The following is a 24,966-nucleotide window of genomic DNA, read 5'->3' as shown; positions in this document are numbered from 1 at the left end:
GGTTCTGGACCTCATCTCTGACTCTGATCTGGTTCTGGACCTCATCTCTGACTCTCATCTGGTTCTGGACCTCATCTCTGACTCTGATCTGGTTCTGGACCTCATCTCTGACTCTGATCTGGTTCTGGACCTCATCTCTGACTCTGATCTGGTTCTGGACCTCATCTCTGACTCTGATCTGGTTCTAGACCTCATCTCTGACTCTGATCTGGTTCTGGACCTCATCTCTGACTCTCATCTGGTTCTGGACCTCATCTCTGACTCTGATCTGGTTCTAGTCCTCATCTCTGACTCTGATCTGGTTCTGGAACTCATCTCTGACTCTTTATCTGGTTCTGGACCTCATCTCTGACTCTGATCTGGTTCTAGACCTCATCTCTGACTCTGATCTGGTTCTAGTCCTCATCTCTGACTCTGATCTGGTTCTAGACCTCATCTCTGACTCTCATCTGGTTCTAGTCCTCATCTCTGACTCTGATCTGGTTCTGGACCTCATCTCTGACTCTGATCTGGTTCTAGACGTCATCTCTGACTCTGATCTGGTTCTAGTCCTCATCTCTGACTCTGATCTGGTTCTAGACCTCATCTCTGACTCTCATCTGGTTCTAGTCCTCATCTCTGACTCTGATCTGGTTCTGGACCTCATCTCTGACTCTGATCTGGTTCTGGACCTCATCTCTGACTCTCATCTGGTTCTGGACCTCATCTCTGACTCTCATCTGGTTCTGGACCTCATTTCTGACTCTGATCTGGTTCTAGTCCTCATCTCTGACTCTGATCTGGTTCTGGACCTCATCTCTGACTCTTTATCTGGTTCTGGACCTCATCTCTGACTCTGATCTGGTTCTAGACCTCATCTCTGACTCTGATCTGGTTCTAGTCCTCATCTCTGACTCTGATCTGGTTCTGGTCCTCATCTCTGACTCTGATCTGGTTCTAGTCCTCATCTCTGACTCTGATCTGGTTCTGGACCTCATCTCTGACTCTGATCTGGTTCTGGACCTCATCTCTGACTCTCATCTGGTTCTAGACCTCATCTCTGACTCTCATCTGGTTCTGGACCTCATCCCTGATCTGGTTCTGGACCTCATCTCTGACTCTGATCTGGTTCTGGACCTCATCTCTGACTCTGATCTGGTTCTGGACCTCATCTCACGTTGCTTTAGATAAAAGCGTCTAAATGACGTTGTAGAATTATAGAATTGTAGAACTCTTCTTCTCCTGTTTCTGTTTGTTGTCTTGTGACTCGGTAGTGACTTGGTTCTGACCTTAAAGAGACAGTACAGCTCCTCCAGCTCCTCGATGCTGAAGGCCGACTCCGTCATCATCGCTCTCACCTGCACACACACACACACACACACACACACACACACACACCTGTAAACACTGTGTCTCCATGAGAATATTAGCATTTAGCTCACCGCTTGCTAACGTCACCCACCACGCTCCTCTTGGCCGTGTCCTCCAGCGACTGGATGACCTTTAACCTCTGCTTGAACCTCATCTGTTCAATGACATCAGAGCGCAAGCTGCCGAATTTCTGTCAGAGAAGAAGAAACTGAGATTATCTGCTGCAGGAGTTAGACAGGGCCCGTCCTGCTGCAGGAGTTAGACAGAGCCCGTCCTGCTGCAGGAGTTAGACAGAGCCCGTCCTGCTGCAGGAGTTAGACAGGGCCCGTCCTGCTGCAGGAGTTAGACAGGGCCCGTCCTGCTGCAGGAGTTAGACAGAGCCCGTCCTGCTGCAGGAGATAGACTGTAGAATATGTCTGATAATTGTTTCTGTGGAAATGTAAACGTCAGGGTCAGTCATGTGAAAGTGTGATGACATCATGATGACATCTTGGTGACATCACGGTTACATCATGATGACATCATGGCGTGTCTGACCTCGTAGGACGACTTGATGAGGTCAAAGATGTCGATCTCAGGTGGAGGATCGTCTCCGCTGGTCAGCAGGGCGTGCAGGTGAGGGATGGGCGGAGCCACAGTCTGTTTATTCACAACATTATCCAGGTACCTGCACACACACACACACACACACACACACACACACACAACACACACACACACACACACACACACAGTTTATAATTAGACTTTTGAATATATTCCAAATCATTCTGAGTCCTACCTGTCCAGTCTGGGTCCTACCTGTCCAGTCTGGGTCCTACCTGTCCTACCTGTCCAGTCTGACTCCTACCTGTCCAGTCTGGGTCCTACCTGTCCAGTCTGGGTCCTACCTGTCCAGTCTGACTCCTACCTGTCCAGTCTGACTCCTACCTGTCCAGTCTGGGTCCTACCTGTCCAGTCTGAGTCCTACCTGTCCAGTCTGGGTCCTACCTGCCCAGTCTGAGTCCTACCTGTCCAGTCTGGGTCCTACCTGTCAAGTCTGGGTCCTACCTGCCCAGTCTGGGTCCTACCTGCCCAGTCTGAGTCCTACCTGTCCAGTCTGGGTCCTATCTGTCCAGTCTGGGTCCTACCTGTCCAGTCTGGGTCCTACCTGCCCAGGATGGTCATGGCTTCTCCCTCGTCGCTGCAGGACAGCAGAGCGTCCATGTTGTCGTGGAGAACAGCCAGCGCCACCTGCAGACAGATGGACAGTTACTGAATGATGCTGACTAGAAGAGGACTCGATGTAGACGAGTCGTTCGGCGTGTCCGCTGACCTGGAAGATGACTTTGATGCCTTCGTAGAAGAAGCAGTCGACCAGCAGGACGGCGCTGTCGAAGGGCATCACAGACAGGAAGAGCGTGAGGAACCAGGACAGGCTGATGGTGGAGATGACTCCCAGGTCCTGCATGTGTTCGTATAGCAGCGGCAGGAAGGCTCGAGTCAGCTCCTCGAACACGCCCTGGTCCACCAGAGCACCTGCAGAGACACCGACAGGTCAGACACGTCAGACTGGCAGCACCTGACGCTTTCCACGACTGATGACAGCTAGTGTTTATGAAATGTGGACAAGAGAAAGACAGCTGCCGGGTCGCTGGTGAAAATGGAGGGAAAGGACCAAAATACCTGAGAGTAGCTCCAGCTTAAGGTTTCATGTAGCTAACTGAATAAAAAACCAGCGAGCGATAAGCAGGATGTGACGTAGTACTCGACGCCACAACAACACGCAACATTTCTAAAAGCCGGCGAAGCAGTGTTGCCAGCTTAGCAACTTTGTTGCTAGATTTAGCAACTTTTCTGGTTTTATTGTAGACTTTTGGAGACTCGTTCTTACTCTTCTTACTCTTCAGTCTCTCCCAGCTGCAGAGCCGGAGGGGATGTTAACCTCTTAGTGTCCAGTCTGCAAATTGCTAACAGGCTAACAGTTAGCTCTGTAGCAGTACAGTGTGTATGTGCTAACAGGCTAACAGTTAGCTCTGTAGCAGTACAGTGTGTATGTGCTAACAGGCTAACAGTTAGCTCTGTAGCAGTACAGTGTGTATGTGCTAACAGGCTAACAGTTAGCTCTGTAGCAGTACAGTGTGTATGTGCTGCTGCTGCAGGAGGTGTTCACTTAGCGATCTCTGTTTATTTACAACAAGCACCAGACACTAAAAACTGTTCCTGTTGTTTGTTTTAAAGTAGTGCAATAAAAATACAGATGTTTTCCCTAACACGATGAATAATCATCATTACAATATTGATCATAATAATAGTGATTATCATTTTGGCCATGATTGTGCAGCTCTACCTGAGAGTCCACGACTCTAGAGCTGTTACTGACTCTGTTACTAAGGCTCCGTTTCCATGGTGACGGTCTGAACAGAAGACCTAAAGTGGCGTCACGTCTTCACTTTTTATTCCTGGTTTATTGAGTGTTTCCAGGAGGAAATCTGCTGATACGGTGATCTAAAGTGTGTGAATGTGATTGTATGCAGCCAGGCGGCATCACTTAAAGCCATAAGAGCATCTTTGGGCATGCAGAAGTTTTCACACCACACATTTTCATCAGCTACTCCTTCCACAAAGTTCTCCTCCATCACTAGATCTCCCAGGTCTCGTTCACAGCCGTCTGGCTCCTCCCACCAATCGCTGCATCCAGAATGTGATGGAGGTAATTCCAGATCCTTCTCTGTTCACTAATACTATCTGTACATATCCTGGACATTTGGTGGAAAGACTCCTGTAAGTTTATTAGAGCTGCCAGAGCAGCTTGAAGGTCCCACCATGGAAATAATCCCACGTTTCTTTATTTCCTGTCCTGGAGCATGTATGTGACGTAAACACATACGTGACGTGAGCAGATCAGATCAGAGTTTTGTGTCTTGTCAGTGTAGACGACACGCTACGGAGGAGAGGATTTAACTTTTACACTCTGGAGGCTGGAGGCACATTTTAACGTTTTTAAGACCCAAAAACACCGTCACTGTCTAAACGAAAGGCACTTCACATTAATATGTTGTTGTTTTTACCTGCAAGCGTCCTGGTGTAAACGGGGCCTGAATCTCTGTTGTTACTGACTTGTTACTGACTCTGTTCCTGACTTGTCACTGACTTGTTACTGACTTGTTACTGACCTACGACTCTGGTGTTGTAGTAGTCGGGCAGCATGCGTTCACACAGCGCCACCAGCAGCCAGAAGGCTTCCTCCTCTGGACAGTAGAGCAGCAGGACCGAGGTGACGATGTTCATGGCCTGGAGGAGAACGGAGTGGAACATCTTTAGAGACAACAAGAGTTTTTATAAAGACAGCCCTGAACGGGATTTATTGACAAGTCTCATGAAACAGATACACAAAACAGGTCCTTGGTTCAAACAGCAACAGCGCAGTTTTCCTATTTCTGTTACTATAAACCTAATGTTGGTGTGTCAGGTCTCTTGCTTTGTTGTTATTGTTCCAAATGGTGCAGTGGGATTTCCTAACTCAGAGCTGCTCTGATCTTAATCAAGCAGGAGTTTCCTGTAAAGAGTACAGTGGGGTTCTGTCCCAGTGGGGTTCTGTCCCTGGTTGGGTTCTGACCCTGGTTGGGTTCTGTCCCTGGTGGGGTTCTGACCCTGGTGGGGTTCTGTCCCCGGTGGGGTTCTGACCCTGGTTGGGTTCTGACCCTGGTTGGGTTCTGTCCCCGGTGGGGTTCTGACCCTGGTGGGGTTCTGTCCCCGGTGGGGTTCTGACCCTGGTTGGGTTCTGACCCTGGTGGGGTTCTGTCCCTGGTGGGGTTCTGACCCTGGTGGGGTTCTGTCCCCGGTGGGGTTCTGACCCTGGTTGGGTTCTGACCCTGGTTGGGTTCTGTCCCAGTGGGGTTCTGACCCTGGTTGGTTTCTGTCCCCGGTGGGGTTCTGACCCTGGTTGGTTTCTGTCCCCGGTGGGGTTCTGACCTGACAGTATCCGATCCCGGGGTTGCGGTGGGCGTAGGCGGTGAGGACGCGGCGCAGCGCGGCGATGCCCGTGTCGTTCTGGAAGGCGCGGTGCTCCGGCATCGAGCGGTGGAGGTCGCGCTCGATCTCTTCTGTGGCCAGCGAGCACAGCCCCATGGCCTGCTCCACCAGGTCGCCATAGTAACCGGGGTGGGTCGCCATCTCGTTCTGCGCTCCTGGAAAGAGAGACGGACAGGTGAAGCCACCGTTCCTTTTGACTCCACGGATGTTGATGCCTCATAAATTTAAAATCAGAGTTTACTTGATAATGATCAACTGTACTCGAATGAAAACAATCAACATTTATTCCTTATTTCCAAACTAGAGCTGCAACGATTCGTTGGTTGATAATCTATTAATTGTTAAACTAATTTTTCATGTAAGAATGTTAAAAAAAGGTCTCTTCAATCTTGTTTTAATGTTTTATATCATACTAAACTGAATATTTTTGGTTTTGGAACGACAAAACAAGACATTTAAAGAATCACCTCGACATTCTTCACATTTTATAGACCAAATCAGCTCTATTCCGTACAAGGGAAAGCATTCCAAACTGACCGGAGAACAGCAGCCACAGCTCCCCTCTCAGCCGCTCCGGGATCCCGTTCAGGACCAGTTCTCTGGTTCTGGAGGTTCTGTACATGCAGACGCCTCGACCAAACTCTGAGAAATGGATGTTCCACGCCTCCTCCTTCATCTTCTCCTTCATCTGCAGCAGGGAGAACTGGACTTAATGAACAGAATCTAACAGTAGCGGTGCGTCTCAAGGCTTGAACTCACGGCTTTGGGCCCCAGGTCCTCCGGGGCGTCCCGCTGGTACAGCTGCAGCAGACCCTGGCTGGCGGTGGGCAGGCCGGCGTGGTAGTGGCGCCCCCTGTGGACGGACTCAGACCCTGCAGAGGACGAGGGGCCGGAGGACGCCTGAGGACACAAAACAGCAACAGTGAGACTCTCCTTCCTGTCATGTGAAACCAGACGATCAGCTGACCCACCTGGTGACCAATCAGAGACAGCGGGCTGGTGTCGCCCCACGAGCTGTCGGGCGTTCGCTGCAGGAAGTCGGAGATGCGTTGGACCAGGAAGTCTCTGTCTTTGAGGTTGGCGAACAGGAAGTTCATCTTGTTCTTGGTGCTGATGGAGACGGGACACGGCAGGACGCTGCTGCTGTCCGCCTTCTCCACGATGGACACCTGAGGAGCAGAGCATGATGGGTAACAACCAGCAGAGCATGATGGGTAACTACCAGCAGAGCATGATGGGTAACTACCAGCAGAGCATGATGGGTAACTACCAGCAGAGCATGATGATTAACAAGTAACAGCTCAGTTCTCATGGGAACCTCATTAGTCCAGTCAGCTCAGTGGATCTGGTTCTAGACCTCATCTCTGACTCTCATCTGGTTCTAGACCTCATCTCTGACTCTCATCTGGTTCTAGACCTCATCTCTGACTCTGATCTGGTTCTAGACCTCATCTCTGACTCTCATCTGGTTCTAGACCTCATCTCTGACTCTCATCTGGTTCTAGACCTCATCTCTGACTCTCATCTGGTTCTAGACCTCATCTCTGACTCTGATCTGGTTCTAGACCTCATCTCTGACTCTCATCTGGTTCTAGACCTCATCTCTGACTCTCATCTGGTTCTAGACCTCATCTCTGACTCTCATCTGGTTCTAGACCTCATCTCTGACTCTGATCTGGTTCTAGACCTCATCTCTGACTCTCATCTGGTTCTAGACCTCATCTCTGACTCTCATCTGGTTCTAGACCTCATCTCTGACTCTCATCTGGTTCTAGACCTCATCTCTGACTCTCATCTGGTTCTAGACCTCATCTCTGACTCTCATCTGGTTCTAGACCTCATCTCTGACTCTCATCTGGTTCTAGACCTCATCTCTGACTCTCATCTGGTTCTAGACCTCATCTCTGACTCTCATCTGGTTCTAGTCCTCATCTCTGACTCTGATCTGGTTCTCCCAGCCCCCTGAGCTACACACCAGCAGCTTTATCACATTTTATTAGACATTTGAACTATTGTTGGAATGTGTGAAAAGGACGATAATAATTTGTCCAAATTCTGCTTTTAGTCAGTGAATTAGTTTGACATTTTATCGTCCAGAATGTCTCATTAAAAGGCTGCGGAGGATGGACATGAGGACAGAAGGTTACCTCTCTGAGGACATGAGGACAGGTTACCTCTCTGAGGACATGAGGACAGACTGTTACCTCTCTGAGAGGGACATGAGGACAGACCGGTACCTCTCTGAGGACATGAGGACAGGTTACCTCTCTGAGGACATGAGGACAGAAGGTTACCTCTCTGAGAGGGACATGAGGACAGACCGTTACCTCTCTGAGGGACATGAGGATAGAAGGTTACCTCTCTGAGGACATGAGGACAGACTGTTACCTCTCTGAGGGACATGAGGACAGAAGGTTACCTCTCTGAGGACATGAGGACAGACTGTTACCTCTCTGAGGGACATGAGGACAGAAGGTAACCTCTCTGAGGACATGAGGACAGACTGTTACCTCTCTGAGGGACATGAGGACAGAAGGTAACCTCTCTGAGGACATGAGGACAGACTGTTACCTCTCTGAGGGACATGAGGACAGACTGTTACCTCTCTGAGGACATGAGGACAGACCGTTACCTCTCTGAGGGACATGAGGACAGGTTACCTCTCTGAGGACATGAGGACAGAAGGTTACCTCTCTGAGGACATGAGGACAGAAGGTTACCTCTCTGAGGACATGAGGACAGACTGTTACCTCTCTGAGGGACATGAGGACAGAAGGTAACCTCTCTGAGAGGGACATGAGGACAGAAGGTTACCTCTCTGAGAGGACAGACGGTTACCTCTCTGAGAGGACAGAAGGTTACCTCTCTGAGAGGACAGAAGGTTACCTCTCTGAGATGGACATGAGGACAGAAGGTTACCTCTCTGAGAGGACAGAAGGTTACCTCTCTGAGAGGGACATGAGGACAGAAGGTTACCTCTCTGAGAGGGACATGAGGACAGAAGGTTACCTCTCTGAGAGGACAGAAGATTACCTCTCTGAGAGGACAGAAGGTTACCTTTCTGAGAGGACAGAAGGTTACCTCTCTGAGAGGACAGAAGATTACCTCTCTGAGAGGACAGAAGGTTACCTTTCTGAGAGGACAGAAGGTTACCTCTCTGAGAGGACAGAAGGTTACCTCTCTGAGAGGGACATGAGGACAGAAGGTTACCTCTCTGAGAGGACAGAAGGTTACCTCTCTGAGAGGGACATGAGTACAGAAGGTTACCTCTCTGAGGACATGAGGACAGACTGTTACCTCTCTGAGAGGGACATGAGGACAGAAGGTTACCTCTCTGAGAGGGACATGAGTACAGAAGGTTACCTCTCTGAGGACATGAGGACAGACTGTTACCTCTCTGAGAGGGACATGAGGACAGAAGGTTACCTCTCTGAGGACATGAGGACAGACTGTTACCTCTCTGAGAGGGACATGAGGACAGAAGGTTACCTTTCTGAGAGGGATGATGAGGACAGGTTACCTCTCTGAGAGGGACATTAGGACAGGTTACCTCTCTGAGAGGGACATGAGGACAGAAGGTTACCTCTCTGAGAGGGACATGAGGACAGGTTACCTCTCTGAGAGGGATGATGAGGACAGGTTACCTCTCTGAGAGGACAGAAGGTTACCTCTCTGAGAGGGACATGAGGACAGAAGGTTACCTCTCTGAGAGGACAGAAGGTTACCTCTCTGAGAGGGACATGAGGACAGAAGGTTACCTCTCTGAGAGGACAGAAGGTTACCTCTCTGAGAGGGACATGAGTACAGAAGGTTACCTCTCTGAGGACATGAGGACAGAAGGTTACCTCTCTGAGAGGGACATGAGGACAGAAGGTTACCTCTCTGAGAGGACAGAAGGTTACCTCTCTGAGAGGACAGAAGGTTACCTCTCTGAGAGTGACATGAGGACAGAAGGTAACCTCTCTGAGAGTGACATGAGGACAGAAGGTTACCTCTCTGAGAGGACAGAAGGTTACCTCTCTGAGAGGACAGAAGGTTACCTCTCTTAGAGGACAGAAGGTTACCTCTCTGAGAGGACAGAAGGTTACCTCTCTTAGAGGACAGAAGGTTACCTCTCTGAGAGTGACATGAGGACAGAAGGTTACCTCTCTGAGAGGGCAGAAGGTTACCTCTCTGAGAGGGACATGAGGACAGAAGGTTACCTCTCTGAGAGGACAGAAGGTTACCTCTCTGAGAGGGACATGAGGACAGAAGGTTACCTCTCTGAGAGGACAGAAGGTTACCTCTCTGAGAGTGACATGAGGACAGAAGGTTACCTCTCTGAGAGGGCAGAAGGTTACCTCTCTGAGAGTGACATGAGGACAGAAGGTTACCTCTCTGAAAGGACAGAAGGTTACCTCTCTGAGAGGACAGAAGGTTACCTCTCTGAGAGGACAGAAGGTTACCTCTCTGAGAGGACAGAAGGTTACCTCTCTTAGAGGACAGAAGGTTACCTCTCTGAGAGGACAGAAGGTTACCTCTCTTAGAGGACAGAAGGTTACCTCTCTGAGAGGACAGAAGGTTACCTCTCTTAGAGGACAGAAGGTTACCTCTCTGAGAGTGACATGAGGACAGACTGTTACCTCTCTGAGGACATGAGGACAGACCGTTACCTCTCTGAGGGACATGAGGACAGGTTACCTCTCTGAGGACATGAGGACAGAAGGTTACCTCTCTGAGGACATGAGGACAGAAGGTTACCTCTCTGAGGACATGAGGACAGACTGTTACCTCTCTGAGGGACATGAGGACAGAAGGTAACCTCTCTGAGAGGGACATGAGGACAGAAGGTTACCTCTCTGAGAGGACAGACGGTTACCTCTCTGAGAGGACAGAAGGTTACCTCTCTGAGAGGACAGAAGGTTACCTCTCTGAGATGGACATGAGGACAGAAGGTTACCTCTCTGAGAGGACAGAAGGTTACCTCTCTGAGAGGGACATGAGGACAGAAGGTTACCTCTCTGAGAGGGACATGAGGACAGAAGGTTACCTCTCTGAGAGGACAGAAGATTACCTCTCTGAGAGGACAGAAGGTTACCTTTCTGAGAGGACAGAAGGTTACCTCTCTGAGAGGACAGAAGGTTACCTCTCTGAGAGGGACATGAGGACAGAAGGTTACCTCTCTGAGAGGACAGAAGGTTACCTCTCTGAGAGGGACATGAGTACAGAAGGTTACCTCTCTGAGGACATGAGGACAGACTGTTACCTCTCTGAGAGGGACATGAGGACAGAAGGTTACCTCTCTGAGAGGGACATGAGTACAGAAGGTTACCTCTCTGAGGACATGAGGACAGACTGTTACCTCTCTGAGAGGGACATGAGGACAGAAGGTTACCTCTCTGAGGACATGAGGACAGACTGTTACCTCTCTGAGAGGGACATGAGGACAGAAGGTTACCTTTCTGAGAGGGATGATGAGGACAGGTTACCTCTCTGAGAGGGACATTAGGACAGGTTACCTCTCTGAGAGGGACATGAGGACAGAAGGTTACCTCTCTGAGAGGGACATGAGGACAGGTTACCTCTCTGAGAGGGATGATGAGGACAGGTTACCTCTCTGAGAGGACAGAAGGTTACCTCTCTGAGAGGGACATGAGGACAGAAGGTTACCTCTCTGAGAGGACAGAAGGTTACCTCTCTGAGAGGGACATGAGGACAGAAGGTTACCTCTCTGAGAGGACAGAAGGTTACCTCTCTGAGAGGGACATGAGTACAGAAGGTTACCTCTCTGAGGACATGAGGACAGAAGGTTACCTCTCTGAGAGGGACATGAGGACAGAAGGTTACCTCTCTGAGAGGACAGAAGGTTACCTCTCTGAGAGGACAGAAGGTTACCTCTCTGAGAGTGACATGAGGACAGAAGGTAACCTCTCTGAGAGTGACATGAGGACAGAAGGTTACCTCTCTGAGAGGACAGAAGGTTACCTCTCTGAGAGGACAGAAGGTTACCTCTCTTAGAGGACAGAAGGTTACCTCTCTGAGAGGACAGAAGGTTACCTCTCTTAGAGGACAGAAGGTTACCTCTCTGAGAGTGACATGAGGACAGAAGGTTACCTCTCTGAGAGGGCAGAAGGTTACCTCTCTGAGAGGGACATGAGGACAGAAGGTTACCTCTCTGAGAGGACAGAAGGTTACCTCTCTGAGAGGGACATGAGGACAGAAGGTTACCTCTCTGAGAGGACAGAAGGTTACCTCTCTGAGAGTGACATGAGGACAGAAGGTTACCTCTCTGAGAGGGCAGAAGGTTACCTCTCTGAGAGTGACATGAGGACAGAAGGTTACCTCTCTGAGAGGACAGAAGGTTACCTCTCTGAGAGGACAGAAGGTTACCTCTCTGAGAGGACAGAAGGTTACCTCTCTGAGAGGACAGAAGGTTACCTCTCTTAGAGGACAGAAGGTTACCTCTCTGAGAGGACAGAAGGTTACCTCTCTTAGAGGACAGAAGGTTACCTCTCTGAGAGGACAGAAGGTTACCTCTCTTAGAGGACAGAAGGTTACCTCTCTGAGAGTGACATGAGGACAGAAGGTTACCTCTCTGAGAGGGCAGAAGGTTACCTCTCTGAGAGGGACATGAGGACAGAAGGTTACCTCTCTGAGAGGACAGAAGGTTACCTCTCTGAGAGTGACATGAGGACAGAAGGTTACCTCTCTGAGAGGACAGAAGGTTACCTCTCTGAGAGTGACATGAGGACAGAAGGTTACCTCTCTGAGAGGGCAGAAGGTTACCTCTCTGAGAGTGACATGAGGACAGAAGGTTACCTCTCTGAGAGGACAGAAGGTTACCTCTCTGAGAGGGACATGAGGACAGAAGGTTACCTCTCTGAGAGGACAGAAGGTTACCTCTCTGAGAGGGACATGAGTACAGAAGGTTACCTCTCTGAGGACATGAGGACAGAAGGTTACCTCTCTGAGAGGGACATGAGGACAGAAGGTTACCTCTCTGAGAGGACAGAAGGTTACCTCTCTGAGAGTGACATGAGGACAGAAGGTAACCTCTCTGAGAGTGACATGAGGACAGAAGGTTACCTCTCTGAGAGGACAGAAGGTTACCTCTCTGAGAGGACAGAAGGTTACCTCTCTTAGAGGACAGAAGGTTACCTCTCTGAGAGGACAGAAGGTTACCTCTCTTAGAGGACAGAAGGTTACCTCTCTGAGAGTGACATGAGGACAGAAGGTTACCTCTCTGAGAGGGCAGAAGGTTACCTCTCTGAGAGGGACATGAGGACAGAAGGTTACCTCTCTGAGAGGACAGAAGGTTACCTCTCTGAGAGGGACATGAGGACAGAAGGTTACCTCTCTGAGAGGACAGAAGGTTACCTCTCTGAGAGTGACATGAGGACAGAAGGTTACCTCTCTGAGAGGGCAGAAGGTTACCTCTCTGAGAGTGACATGAGGACAGAAGGTTACCTCTCTGAGAGGACAGAAGGTTACCTCTCTGAGAGGACAGAAGGTTACCTCTCTGAGAGGACAGAAGGTTACCTCTCTGAGAGGACAGAAGGTTACCTCTCTTAGAGGACAGAAGGTTACCTCTCTGAGAGGACAGAAGGTTACCTCTCTTAGAGGACAGAAGGTTACCTCTCTGAGAGGACAGAAGGTTACCTCTCTTAGAGGACAGAAGGTTACCTCTCTGAGAGTGACATGAGGACAGAAGGTTACCTCTCTGAGAGGGCAGAAGGTTACCTCTCTGAGAGGGACATGAGGACAGAAGGTTACCTCTCTGAGAGGACAGAAGGTTACCTCTCTGAGAGTGACATGAGGACAGAAGGTTACCTCTCTGAGAGGACAGAAGGTTACCTCTCTGAGAGTGACATGAGGACAGAAGGTTACCTCTCTGAGAGGGCAGAAGGTTACCTCTCTGAGAGTGACATGAGGACAGAAGGTTACCTCTCTGAGAGGACAGAAGGTTACCTCTCTGAGAGGACAGAAGGTTACCTCTCTGAGAGGACAGAAGGTTACCTCTCTGAGAGGGATGATGAGCTGACAGAGGTCTTCCTCTCGGCTGTTGAAGCAGATGTAGTTGTTGGAGATGAACAGCTGTCCGACCACGTGCATCTTAGCGAACGGCGTCCACAGCGTGCAGTCCGTGTGTCCGTCCAGACGCTCGTCCTGCGTCAGCCGGAACATCGTCCGGTACCGCTCGTTCTTCGCTCGGGCGTCCAAATCCCTGACAGGAACAGGAAACAGCTGATCAGGTCAAAGGTCACCGTTAGCACAAACATATCTGGTTTCATGTGTCATTATCAAGGTTATAATAGTTTGGGATTTTTCATCAGTTTTAGTTTTCATTTCGTTGTGAATTTTTGTTTTCAAATTCAGTTAATTTTAGTTCGTTTTTAGAGTGAGTCTGCAAGTTTTAGTTTAGTTTTTATTAGTTTTAGTTCAGTTTTTATACGTTTTTATTAGCTTTAATTGAGTTTTAGTTTTTTGTATTTTGTTTTTATCATTTTTATTTTTATTTTTATTTTTATTTCAGTTAACGAAATAGTTTTTTCAATTCTAGTTTCTGTTTGTTGGTTAGTTTTTGTTACCGATAATAACCGTGGTCATTATTTCACTGTGAGCTTCACAGACTGAACCGACCTCTTGAGAGCAGAGACGTTCTTCAGCGTCTTGCAGGCTTTGGGCAGCGAGCGGTCGGCGGCGAACGCCTCGTTGTCGAGCAGCTGCCGCATGGCGATGTTGGCGAGCTGCTCCATCAGCTTGAAGGTGTCGTTGATGTTCAGGAACATGGAGAAGAAATGTTCGGTGTGCCGCGTGCTGACACGGACGCTCTCCGGAAACACCAGCGTAGCGTTCTTCTCCAGCTGGGTCACCTCGGTCCACTGCACCACCAGGGTCACTGCACACAAATATATACATGTATACAAATATACATATATGTACATATATATGTATATACATGTCACCTCGGTCCACTGCACCACCAGGGTCACTGCACACAGATATATACATGTATACAAATATACATATATGTACATATATACATGTCACCTCGGTCCACTGCACCACCAGGGTCACTGCACACAAATATATACATGTATACAAATATACATATATGTACATATATACATGTCACCTCGGTCCACTGCACCACCAGGGTCACTGCACACAAATATATACATGTATACAAATATACATATATGTACATATATACATGTCACCTCGGTCCATATATATATATATATATATATATACCAGGGAAATAACACATATATACATCTACATATTTTGTACAAAAGTAGTACTCTGATGCTGTAGTAACTACAGTAGTACTCTGATACTGTAGTAGTAGTAGTAGTACTCCGATACTGTAGTAGTACTGTGATAGTGTAGTAGTAGTAGTATTTTACCCTCTTTGCCCAGCAGGAAGGAGTAAAAGCAGAGGTGGTTGACGGACAGGTAGAGCCAGTAGTACTCTGATACTGTAGTAGTAGTAGTAGTAGTAGTACTGTGATAGTGTAGTAGTACTGTGATAGTGTAGTATCAGTAGTACTGTACCCTCTTTGCCCAGCAGGAAGGAGTAAAAGCAGAGGTGGTTGACGGACAGGTAGAGCCAGTAGTACTCTGATACTGTAGTAGTAGTAGTAGTAGTAGTAGTAGTAGTACTGTGATAGTGTAGTAGTACTGTGATAGTGTAGTAGTAGTAGTACTGTACCCTCTTTGCCCAGCAGGAAGGAGTAGAAGCAGAGGTTGTTGACGGACAGGTAGAGCCAGTAGTACTGTGATACTGTAGTAGTAGTATTAGTAGTAGTAGTACTGTGATAGTGTAGTAGTACTGTGATAATGTAGTATTAGTAGTAGTAGTACTGTGATAGTGTAGTAGTAGTATTAGTAGTAGTAGTACTGTGATACTGTAGTAGTAGTATTAGTAGTAGTAGTACTGTGATAGTGTAGTAGTACTGTGATAGTGTAGTATTAGTAGTAGTAGTACTGTGATAGTGTAGTAGTAGTATTAGTAGTAGTAGTACTGTGATAGTGTAGTAGTACTGTGATAGTGTAGTAGTAGTAGTAGTAGTACTGTGATAGTGTAGTAGTACTATGATAGTGTAGTATTAGTAGTATTTTACCCTCTTTGCCCAGCAGGAAGGAGTAGAAGCAGAGGTGGTTGACGGACAGGTAGAGCCAGTAGTACTCTGATACTGTAGTAGTAGTAGCAGTAGTAGTAGTAGTAGTAGTACTGTGATAGTGTAGTAGTACTGTGATAGTGTAGTATCAGTAGTACTGTACCCTCTTTGCCCAGCAGGAAGGAGTAGAAGCAGAGGTGGTTGACGGACAGGTAGAGCCAGTAGTACTCTGATACTGTAGTAGTAGTAGTAGCAGTAGAAGGAGTAGTAGCACTGTGATAGTGTAGTAGTACTGTGATAGTGTAGTAGTAGTAGTACTGTACCCTCTTTGCCCAGCAGGAAGGAGTAGAAGCAGAGGTTGTTGACGGACAGGTAGAGCCAGTAGTACTGTGATACTGTAGTAGTAGTATTAGTAGTAGTAGTACTGTGATAGTGTAGTAGTACTGTGATAATGTAGTATTAGTAGTAGTAGTACTGTGATAGTGTAGTAGTAGTATTAGTAGTAGTAGTACTGTGATACTGTAGTAGTAGTATTAGTAGTAGTAGTACTGTGATAGTGTAGTAGTACTGTGATAGTGTAGTATTAGTAGTAGTAGTACTGTGATACTGTAGTAGTAGTATTAGTAGTAGTAGTACTGTGATAGTGTAGTAGTACTGTGATAGTGTAGTAGTAGTAGTAGTAGTACTGTGATAGTGTAGTAGTACTGTGATAATGTAGTATTAGTAGTAGTAGTACTGTGATAGTGTAGTAGTAGTATTAGTAGTAGTAGTACTGTGATACTGTAGTAGTAGTATTAGTAGTAGTAGTACTGTGATAGTGTAGTAGTACTGTGATAGTGTAGTATTAGTAGTAGTAGTACTGTGATACTGTAGTAGTAGTATTAGTAGTAGTAGTACTGTGATAGTGTAGTAGTACTGTGATAGTGTAGTAGTAGTAGTAGTAGTACTGTGATAGTGTAGTAGTACTATGATAGTGTAGTATTAGTAGTATTTTACCCTCTTTGCCCAGCAGGAAGGAGTAGAAGCAGAGGTGGTTGACGGACAGGTAGAGCCAGTAGTACTCTGATACTGTAGTAGTAGTAGTAGTAGTAGTAGTAGTACTGTGATAGTGTAGTATTAGTAGTAGTAGTACTGTGATAGTGTAGTAGTACTGTGATAGTGTAGTATCAGTAGTATTTTACCCTCTTTGCCCAGCAGGAAGGAGTAGAAGCAGAGGTGGTTGACGGACAGGTAGAGCCAGTAGTACTCTGATACTGTAGTAGTAGTAGTATTAGTAGTAGTAGTAGTAGTACTGTGATAGTGTAGTATTAGTAGTAGTAGTACTGTGATAGTGTAGTAGTACTATGATAGTGTAGTATTAGTAGTAGTAGTACTGTGATAGTGTAGTAGTACTGTGATAGTGTAGTAGTAGTAGCAGTAGTACTGTGATAGTGTAGTAGTACTATGATAGTGTAGTATTAGTAGTATTTTACCCTCTTTGCCCAACATGAAGGAGTAGAAGCAGAGGTGGTTGACGGACAGGTAGAGCCAGTAGTACTCTGATACTGTAGTAGTAGTAGTAGTAGTAGTAGTAGTACTGTGATAGTGTAGTAGTACTATGATAGTGTAGTATTAGTAGTATTTTACCCTCTTTGCCCAGCAGGAAGGAGTAGAAGCAGAGGTGGTTGACGGACAGGTAGAGCCAGTAGTACTCTGATACTTTAGTAGTAGTAGTAGTAGTAGTAGTACTGTGATAGTGTAGTAGTACTGTGATAGTGTAGTATCAGTAGTACTGTACCCTCTTTGCCCAGCAGGAAGGAGTAGAAGCAGAGGTGGTTGACGGACAGGTAGAGCCAGTAGTACTCTGATACTGTAGTAGTAGTAGTAGTAGTAGTAGTACTGTGATAGTGTAGTAGTACTGTGATAGTATAGTATCAGTAGTACTGTACCCTCTTTGCCCAGCAGGAAGGAGTAGAAGCAGAGGTGGTTGACGGACAGGTAGAGCCAGTAGTACTCTGATACTGTAGTAGTAGTAGTAGTAGTAGTAGTACTGTGATAGTGTAGTAGTACTGTGATAGTGTAGTAGTACTGTGATAGTGTAGTATCAGTAGTACTGTACCCTCTTTGCCCAGCAGGAAGGAGTAGAAGCAGAGGTGGTTGACGGACAGGTAGAGCCAGTAGTACTCTGATACTGTATTAGTAGTAGTAGTAGTAGTAGTACTGTGGTAGTGTAGTAGTACTGTGATAGTGTAGTATCAGTAGTACTGTACCCTCTTTGCCCAGCAGGAAGGAGTAGAAGCAGAGGTGGTTGACGGACAGGTAGAGCCAGTAGTACTGTGATAGTGTAGTAGTAGTAGTAGTAGTAGTAGTAGTACTGTGATAGTGTAGTAGTACTGTGATAGTGTAGTATCAGTAGTACTGTACCCTCTTTGCCCAGCAGGAAGGAGTAGAAGCAGAGGTGGTTGACGGACAGGTAGAGCCAGTAGTACTCTGATACTGTAGTAGTAGTAGTAGTAGTAGTAGTACTGTGATAGTGTAGTAGTACTGTGATAGTGTAGTATCAGTAGTACTGTACCCTCTTTGCCCAGCAGGAAGGAGTAGAAGCAGAGGTGGTTGACGGACAGGTAGAGCCAGTAGTACTCTGATACTGTAGTAGTAGTAGTAGTAGTAGTAGTACTGTGATAGTGTAGTAGTACTGTGATAGTGTAGTATCAGTAGTACTGTACCCTCTTTGCCCAGCAGGAAGGAGTAGAAGCAGAGGTGGTTGACGGACAGGTAGAGCCAGTAGTACTGTGATAGTGTAGTAGTAGTAGTAGTAGTAGTAGTAGTAGTACTGTGATAGTGTAGTAGTACTGTGATAGTGTAGTATCAGTAGTACTGTACCCTCTTTGCCCAGCAGGAAGGAGTAGAAGCAGAGGTGGTTGACGGACAGGTAGAGCCAGCCCTGGCGGGGCACCCGGCCCTTCCAGTAGCTGCAGCTGTAGTAGTTCACCAGTTTTTCTTCGTCCGGCATCCCGAACAGCCGCCGCATCTTCAGCTCCGCCTCCCGGAACTTCCCGCAGTCCTCCTCGGGCTCCTCGCCCACCTTCAGACGGTTCTCCTCCGCGATGATGCCCTGCAGGAAGTGACATCATCACTGACGGGGTCTCACACGGGGAGACGCCAAACACCTGACAGGAAGTGAGACAGGAAGTGACATACGCAGATCTTTCCTTTGACGAAGGTGGTGACGTCTTCGTCGTTGTCGAAGATGGAGATGGTCTGCAGCAGGTTGGACTCCAGCCAGTCCCAGTGCTCCGTGATCTCCTTCCTGGAGGAACCTGAGAGGCAGGACCCAGGGTCAACAACAACAAATACAGAGTCAACAAACAACAAACACCAGGGCCAACAACAACATCAATCAACAAACAACACAACCAGAGGGCTGTTCCATCAACGTGGCTAAACAAATTACAGCTTCATTGATCAGCTGGTTAGAATGAACACCAACTTTCACTTTTCACTTCCACTAAATGGTCTATAGATATCTATATACCATAGATATCTATGGTATATAGATATCTACGGTATATAGATATCTACGGTATATAGATATCTAGATATACCATAGATATCTATGGTATATAGATATCTAGATATCTATATACCATAGATATCTATGGTATATAGATATCTATATACCATAGATATCTATATCTATATTGGCATCACCCACACCTCCCTGGACTGGTTCACGTCATACTTCTCTGGCCGCACTCACTTCATTCAACTCAAGTCGCACAAATCCATCCCCTCCTCCGTCACCTCAGGTGTGCCCCAGGGCTCTGTCCTGGGGCCCCTCCTCTTCATCATCTACCTCCTTCCCCTCGGCAATATCTTCCGCAAATTTAACATTCACTTCCACTGTTATGCCGATGACACCCAGCTCTACCTCACCACTAAACCCTCGTCCTCTCTCCCGCCCACCTCCCTCACCGATTGCATCTCTGAAATAAGAACCTGGTTCACCTCAAACTTCCTTAAACTAAACAGTAATAAAACAGAGATTCTCCTCATTGGCACAAAATCCACTCTATCCAAAACCGACAGCTTTTCCCTCAACATCGACAACTCCTCTGTTTCACCATCCCCCCAGGTTAAGAGTCTGGGTGTCATCCTGGACAGTAGCTATCCTTTCAATCCCACATCAACAACATTACCCGGTCTGCCTACTTCCATCTACGAAACATCAATCTCCTCCGCCCCTGCCTTACCCCCCACACTGCTGCCATCCTCGTCCACAGCCTTGTCACTTCCCGTCTGGATTACTGCAACTCTCTCCTCTTTGGCCTCCCTCAAAAATCACTCCATAAGCTTCAACTGGTCCAGAATTCAGCTGCCCGCATCATCACCAGAACCGCCTCTATCCACCACATCACCCCTGTCCTCCAACAGCTCCACTGGTTCCCGGTTCAGTTCTGGATTCAATACAAAGTCCTCCTGGTAACTTTCAAGGCTATCCACAACCTCGCCCCCCCATATCTGTCCGACCTCCTCCATGTTCCCACTCCCTCCCGTTCCCTCAGATCCTCTTCCTCAATACACCTGTCTGTCCCCTCCGCCCGTCTCACCACCATGGGGAGCAGAGCATTCAGCCGCTCTGCTCCCAACCTCTGGAACTCACTACCACCCCAACTCAGGAACATTGACTCACTCCCCCATTTCAAATCACAACTCAAAACACATCTCTTTAAAACTACTTATTCCCTCTGATCACAATTACCCTGTCCAAATCTATCTTTTGTATTGTATTGTTATTAATTCGGTGTATTTTATTGTATTTTATTGCTGAATCTTTTCTATCTTTTTTGTACGGTGTCCTTGAGTGCCAAGAAAGGCGCCTCCAAATAAAATGTATTATTATTATTATTATTATATACCATAAATATCTATGGTATAAAGATATCTATATACCATAGATATCTATATACCATAAATATCTATGGTATAAAGATATCTATGGTCTATAGATATCTATAGACCATAGATATCTATGGTCTATAGATATCTAGATATACCATAGATATCTATGGTATATCTAGATATCTATAGACCATAGATATCTATGGTATATGATGGTCTATAGATATCTATATACCATAGATATCTATGGTCTATAGATATCTAGATATACCATAGATATCTATGGTATATATAGATATCTATAGACCATAGATATCTATGGTCTATAGATATCTAGATATACCATAGATATCTATGGTATATCTAGATATCTATAGACCATAGATATCTATGGTCTATAGATATCTATGGTCTATAGATATCTATAGACCATAGATATCTATGGTATATCTAGATATCTATAGACCATAGATATCTATATACCATAGATATCTATGGTATATAGATATACCATAGATATCTATGGTATATAACCCACCACATGCGATGTTCCAGTAGATCTGAGAGTCGGCCGTCTGCAGCAGGATCCTGTACGGAGCCACTCGGGCACTCGAGTCCAGAACCACGTCCAGAGTCCCCACCAGCAGACCTGCAGAGAGACAGACAGGTAAACTAGAGACCTGCAGAGAGACAGACAGGTAAACTAGAGACCTGCAGAGAGACAGACAGGTAAACTAGAGACCTGCAGAGAGACAGACAGGTAAACTAGAGACCTACAGAGAGACAGATAGGTCAACCAGAGACCTGCAGAGAGACAGACAGGTAAACTAGAGACCTGCAGAGAGACAGACAGGTAAACTAGAGACCTGCAGAGAGACAGACAGGTAAACTAAAGACCTGCAGAGAGACAGACAGGTAAACTAGAGACCTGCAGAGAGACAGACAGGTAAACTAAAGACCTGCAGAGAGACAGACAGGTAAACTAGAGACCTGCAGAGAGACAGACAGGTAAACTAAAGACCTGCAGAGAGACAGACAGGTAAACTAGAGACCTGCCGAGAGACAGACAGGTAAACTAGAGACCTGCAGAGAGACAGACAGGTAAATTAGAGACCTGCAGAGAGACAGACAGGTCAACCAGAGACCTGCAGAGAGACAGACAGGTCAACCAGAGACCTGCAGAGAGACAGACAGGTCAACCAGAGACCTGCAGAGAGACAGACAGGTAAACTAGAGACCTACAGAGAGACAGACAGGTCAACCAGAGACCTGCAGAGAGAGAGAGACAGGTAAACCAGAATGAAAACGTTGGAGGATCCAGGACGTCGCCCTGCGGGACGCCTCAAAACTTTTTTTTTTAATAAAAGCTTCACATTAAGAAATAACAGATCAGCTGAACATCTTCATCTCAAATACACGTAAACATGAAAACATTAAGTAATATAATAAATATAATAAATATAACAACAGGTCGTCTCGGTGATAAACGCTGCAGGTGCGACCTGTCGCCTGTTTGTTCATTTTAACTTGTTAACGTGTTCAGAACTTTTAGAAATCATTTATTTAAATGAGGCAAAAAGGTAAATGTGTTATTTTTTAAATTTGAGTATTTGTTGTTTTTCCTTTATTTCGGGTGTTTTATTCATCCTGACATGATGTCATTGTTTATTTTTATTTATTATTTGCACCAATAAAGAAACTGTTTCCTGTGTGTCTGTATTATTATTTAATAACAACAGAAGAACTCTTTAAAACGACTGTTTTCTCTCTGGACTCTGGTTCAAATCTAATAAAACAACTATGTGAGCTATGTGAGCTGCGTTCACTGTCAGTGGGAAACTTTACAACCGTCACTTTATTTTCAGCAACCTACGGTGGTCCTGAACTGCAAAACACAAAAACAAATCAGAAAACACAACAACAAATAAAAAAAACACAACAAACAAAACAGAAAACGTGTTTTTTTATTTTCTGTTTTGGTGTTGTGTTTTCTGATTTGCCGTTGTGATTTGCACTTCAGGGCCACCGTAGAAATCTAATAAAGTAAAACAATAATAATAATAATAATAATAATAATGATAATAATAATAATAGTACATCAGTTTGTAAAGATGTGGTATAGAAAGTAGCCAGGAGTTACAGGTACTTTATTTTCAACATTTTTCCATTTGGAGATTGATTTTACCGTCTGACAAGTGACCAATTAATAAAAATATATACACATATATTTATATATTTATACACAAATGTATTTATATATTTATACACACATAATATATATATATATATATATATATATATATATATATATATTTATAAACATATAGCACCTTTTCCAGCCCTCAGGACAAGTTTCAGGGCAATAAAGACTAAAACAAACAGTTTCTGTCATGGCCCTGAATGCATCCAAGACATAAAAACAAACAAACAACAAACATTTCAATACTGTGGAACAACAGAGAAATATATATTTATTTATGTGGAATAATATCCTGCTTCTGCTTCTTCTTGTGCTTTTTTACAGGGTTTATGTTTGTTATCTAATGTTTAAATTATTGTTATATTATCTGTTTGCACTGAAACGAGAGCTGCTCTTTTTTAATGCCGCTGAACTTCTGTACCATAACAATAAAAACTTCTGATTCTGATGTTTATATATTTATATAGTTTATATATATTTATATCGTTTATATATATTTATATAGTTTATATATTGATATTTATATCTGAGCTGGGGGCCGGTCGGGGATCAGTCTGTTTCTGTTTGTCACATGATCTGTTAATCGTTTATCTTCAGGAGTCGCTGCTCAGTTTACTGAGATCAGTAACCAACATTTAAACTACCACCAGTTACTGCTGAAGGACCCGTAGAACCACCTAAAGGACCCGTAGAACCACCTAAAGGACCCTAGAACCATCTAAAGGACCCTAGAACCACCTAAAGGACCCATAGAACCACCTAAAGGACCCTAGAACCATCTAAAAGACCCTAGAGCCACCTAAAGGACCCATAGAACCACCTAAAGGACCCTAGAACCACCTAAAGGACCAGTAGAACCACCTAAAGGACCCTAGAACCACCTAAAGGACCCGTAGAACCACCTAAAGGACCCGTAGAACCACCTAAAGGACCCTAGAACCATCTAAAGGACCCTAGAACCACCTAAAGGACCCATAGAACCACCTAAAGGACCCTAGAACCACCTAAAGGACCCGTAGAACCACCTAAAGGACCCTAGAACCATCTAAAGGACCCTAGAACCACCTAAAGGACCCATAGAACCACCTAAAGGACCCTAGAACCACCTAAAGGACCAGTAGAACCACCTAAAGGACCCTAGAACCACCTAAAGGACCAGTAGAACCACCTAAAGGACCCTAGAACCACCTAAAGGACCCATAGAACCACCTAAAGGACCCTAGAACCACCTAAAGGACCCATAGAACCACCTAAAGGACCAGTAGAACCACCTAAAGGACCCATAGAACCACCTAAAGGACCCTAGAACCACCTAAAGGACCCGTAGAACCACCTAAAGGACCCTAGAACCACCTAAAGGACCAGTAGAACCACCTAAAGGACCAGTAGAACCACCTAAAGGACCCTAGAACCACCTAAAGGACCCGTAGAACCACCTAAAGGACCAGTAAAACCACCTAAAGGACCCTAGAACCACCTAAAGGACCCTAGAACCACCTAAAGGACCCATAGAACCATCTAAAGGACCCTAGAACCACCTAAAGGACCCGTAGAACCACCTAAAGGACCCTAGAACCACCTAAAGGACCCGTAGAACCACCTAAAGGACCAGTAGAACCACCTAAAGGACCCGTAGAACCACCTAAAGGACCCGTAGAACCACCTAAAGGACCAGTAGAACCACCTAAAGGACTGATATAAAAGCTTTTTTGATATGTTCGTTATTCTTTTCTCATATAAATATATTTATTTCAGAAAAATAAAAAAGCCTATTTTATTTCATAGTGTATTTTTATTTAAGATTTTTATTTAAATGTGCACTTTATTTGACTTTGACTGATCGTTTGCTCTCACTTTGTGATAAAACTATCAGGATAAATATCGGTTATCAGATATGACTTTTGGTCCATATCGCCCAGCTCTACTTTAATTCATGGATCAGATGGAAGCGGATCAATAAACAGCTTATTGATGCAGCTGTTGGCTGGTAGATGGACCGGACCGGACCGGACCGGCCCGGAGCCCCCTCCCCCGGCCCGGAGCCCCTTCCCCCGGGTAGACTCACCGGACAGCCCGCCTCCCCGGCCGTGTCCCCGGCGCCGCTGCAGGATGAAGAAGGGGTTGGCCCGCTCGGAGACCCAGAGCGCTCCGGCCAGCAGAACCTCCTCCGGCTCGATCCACATGTCTGTCCGCTCCCTGCGCACCCTCTCCGGGTCTGGGACCTTAGGACCGGGTCTGGGCCGGGTCTGGGACCTGGCTGATCGGTTCCGTTAGTTCTCCGTTAGAACACCGAGCTGATGTTGTTGTTTTCAGTCTGCTGACTAAACATCACTTCCGGGTATGACGTCACTGGACACGCCCTCCGCGCACGCTGCGTCATTGCGTCACAGACGCGTTGATTCATCTGACCCGCCGTTA

The 24,966-nt window shown here is 46.2% G+C and overlaps 1 protein-coding gene across 4 annotated transcripts in view; it reads right to left on the bottom strand.

Annotated features, from left to right (window-relative positions):
- Nucleotides 1-24,855, bottom strand: part of LOC131981988 (TBC1 domain family member 9B) — a 31,753-nt gene extending 6,898 nt beyond the window's left edge. For 2 of the 4 annotated variants that reach the window (XM_059346539.1, XM_059346541.1), the window contains exons 1-16: nt 24,614-24,855; nt 20,887-20,997; nt 18,648-18,766; nt 18,330-18,561; nt 13,984-14,242; nt 13,360-13,567; nt 6,336-6,533; nt 6,124-6,264; nt 5,902-6,052; nt 5,305-5,519; nt 4,506-4,623; nt 2,666-2,868; nt 2,501-2,583; nt 1,888-2,017; nt 1,442-1,540; nt 1,269-1,337 (exon numbers count right to left, since the gene is read on the bottom strand). In XM_059346539.1, the coding sequence (XP_059202522.1) occupies nt 1,269-1,337; nt 1,442-1,540; nt 1,888-2,017; nt 2,501-2,583; nt 2,666-2,868; nt 4,506-4,623; nt 5,305-5,519; nt 5,902-6,052; nt 6,124-6,264; nt 6,336-6,533; nt 13,360-13,567; nt 13,984-14,242; nt 18,330-18,561; nt 18,648-18,766; nt 20,887-20,997; nt 24,614-24,731 (2,454 nt within the window). In that variant the 5' untranslated portion in view covers nt 24,732-24,855. Of the gene's footprint in view, nt 1-1,268; nt 1,338-1,441; nt 1,541-1,887; nt 2,018-2,500; nt 2,584-2,665; nt 2,869-4,505; nt 4,624-5,304; nt 5,520-5,901; nt 6,053-6,123; nt 6,265-6,335; nt 6,534-13,359; nt 13,568-13,983; nt 14,243-15,470; nt 15,679-18,329; nt 18,562-18,647; nt 18,767-20,886; nt 20,998-24,613 lie in introns of those variants that run through there. The other 2 variants (XM_059346540.1, XM_059346542.1) reach the window with 2 other exon arrangements.
- Between the last annotated feature and the right edge of the window lie 111 nt (nt 24,856-24,966).

The sequence above is a fragment of the Centropristis striata genome, chromosome 12 (genome assembly GCF_030273125.1).
Source record: "Centropristis striata isolate RG_2023a ecotype Rhode Island chromosome 12, C.striata_1.0, whole genome shotgun sequence".
In the NCBI taxonomy this organism is placed as follows: Eukaryota; Metazoa; Chordata; class Actinopteri; order Perciformes; family Serranidae; genus Centropristis; species Centropristis striata.
Note: the sequence above shows the minus strand (reverse complement) of the source record. Positions and strands in the feature narration are given on the sequence as shown.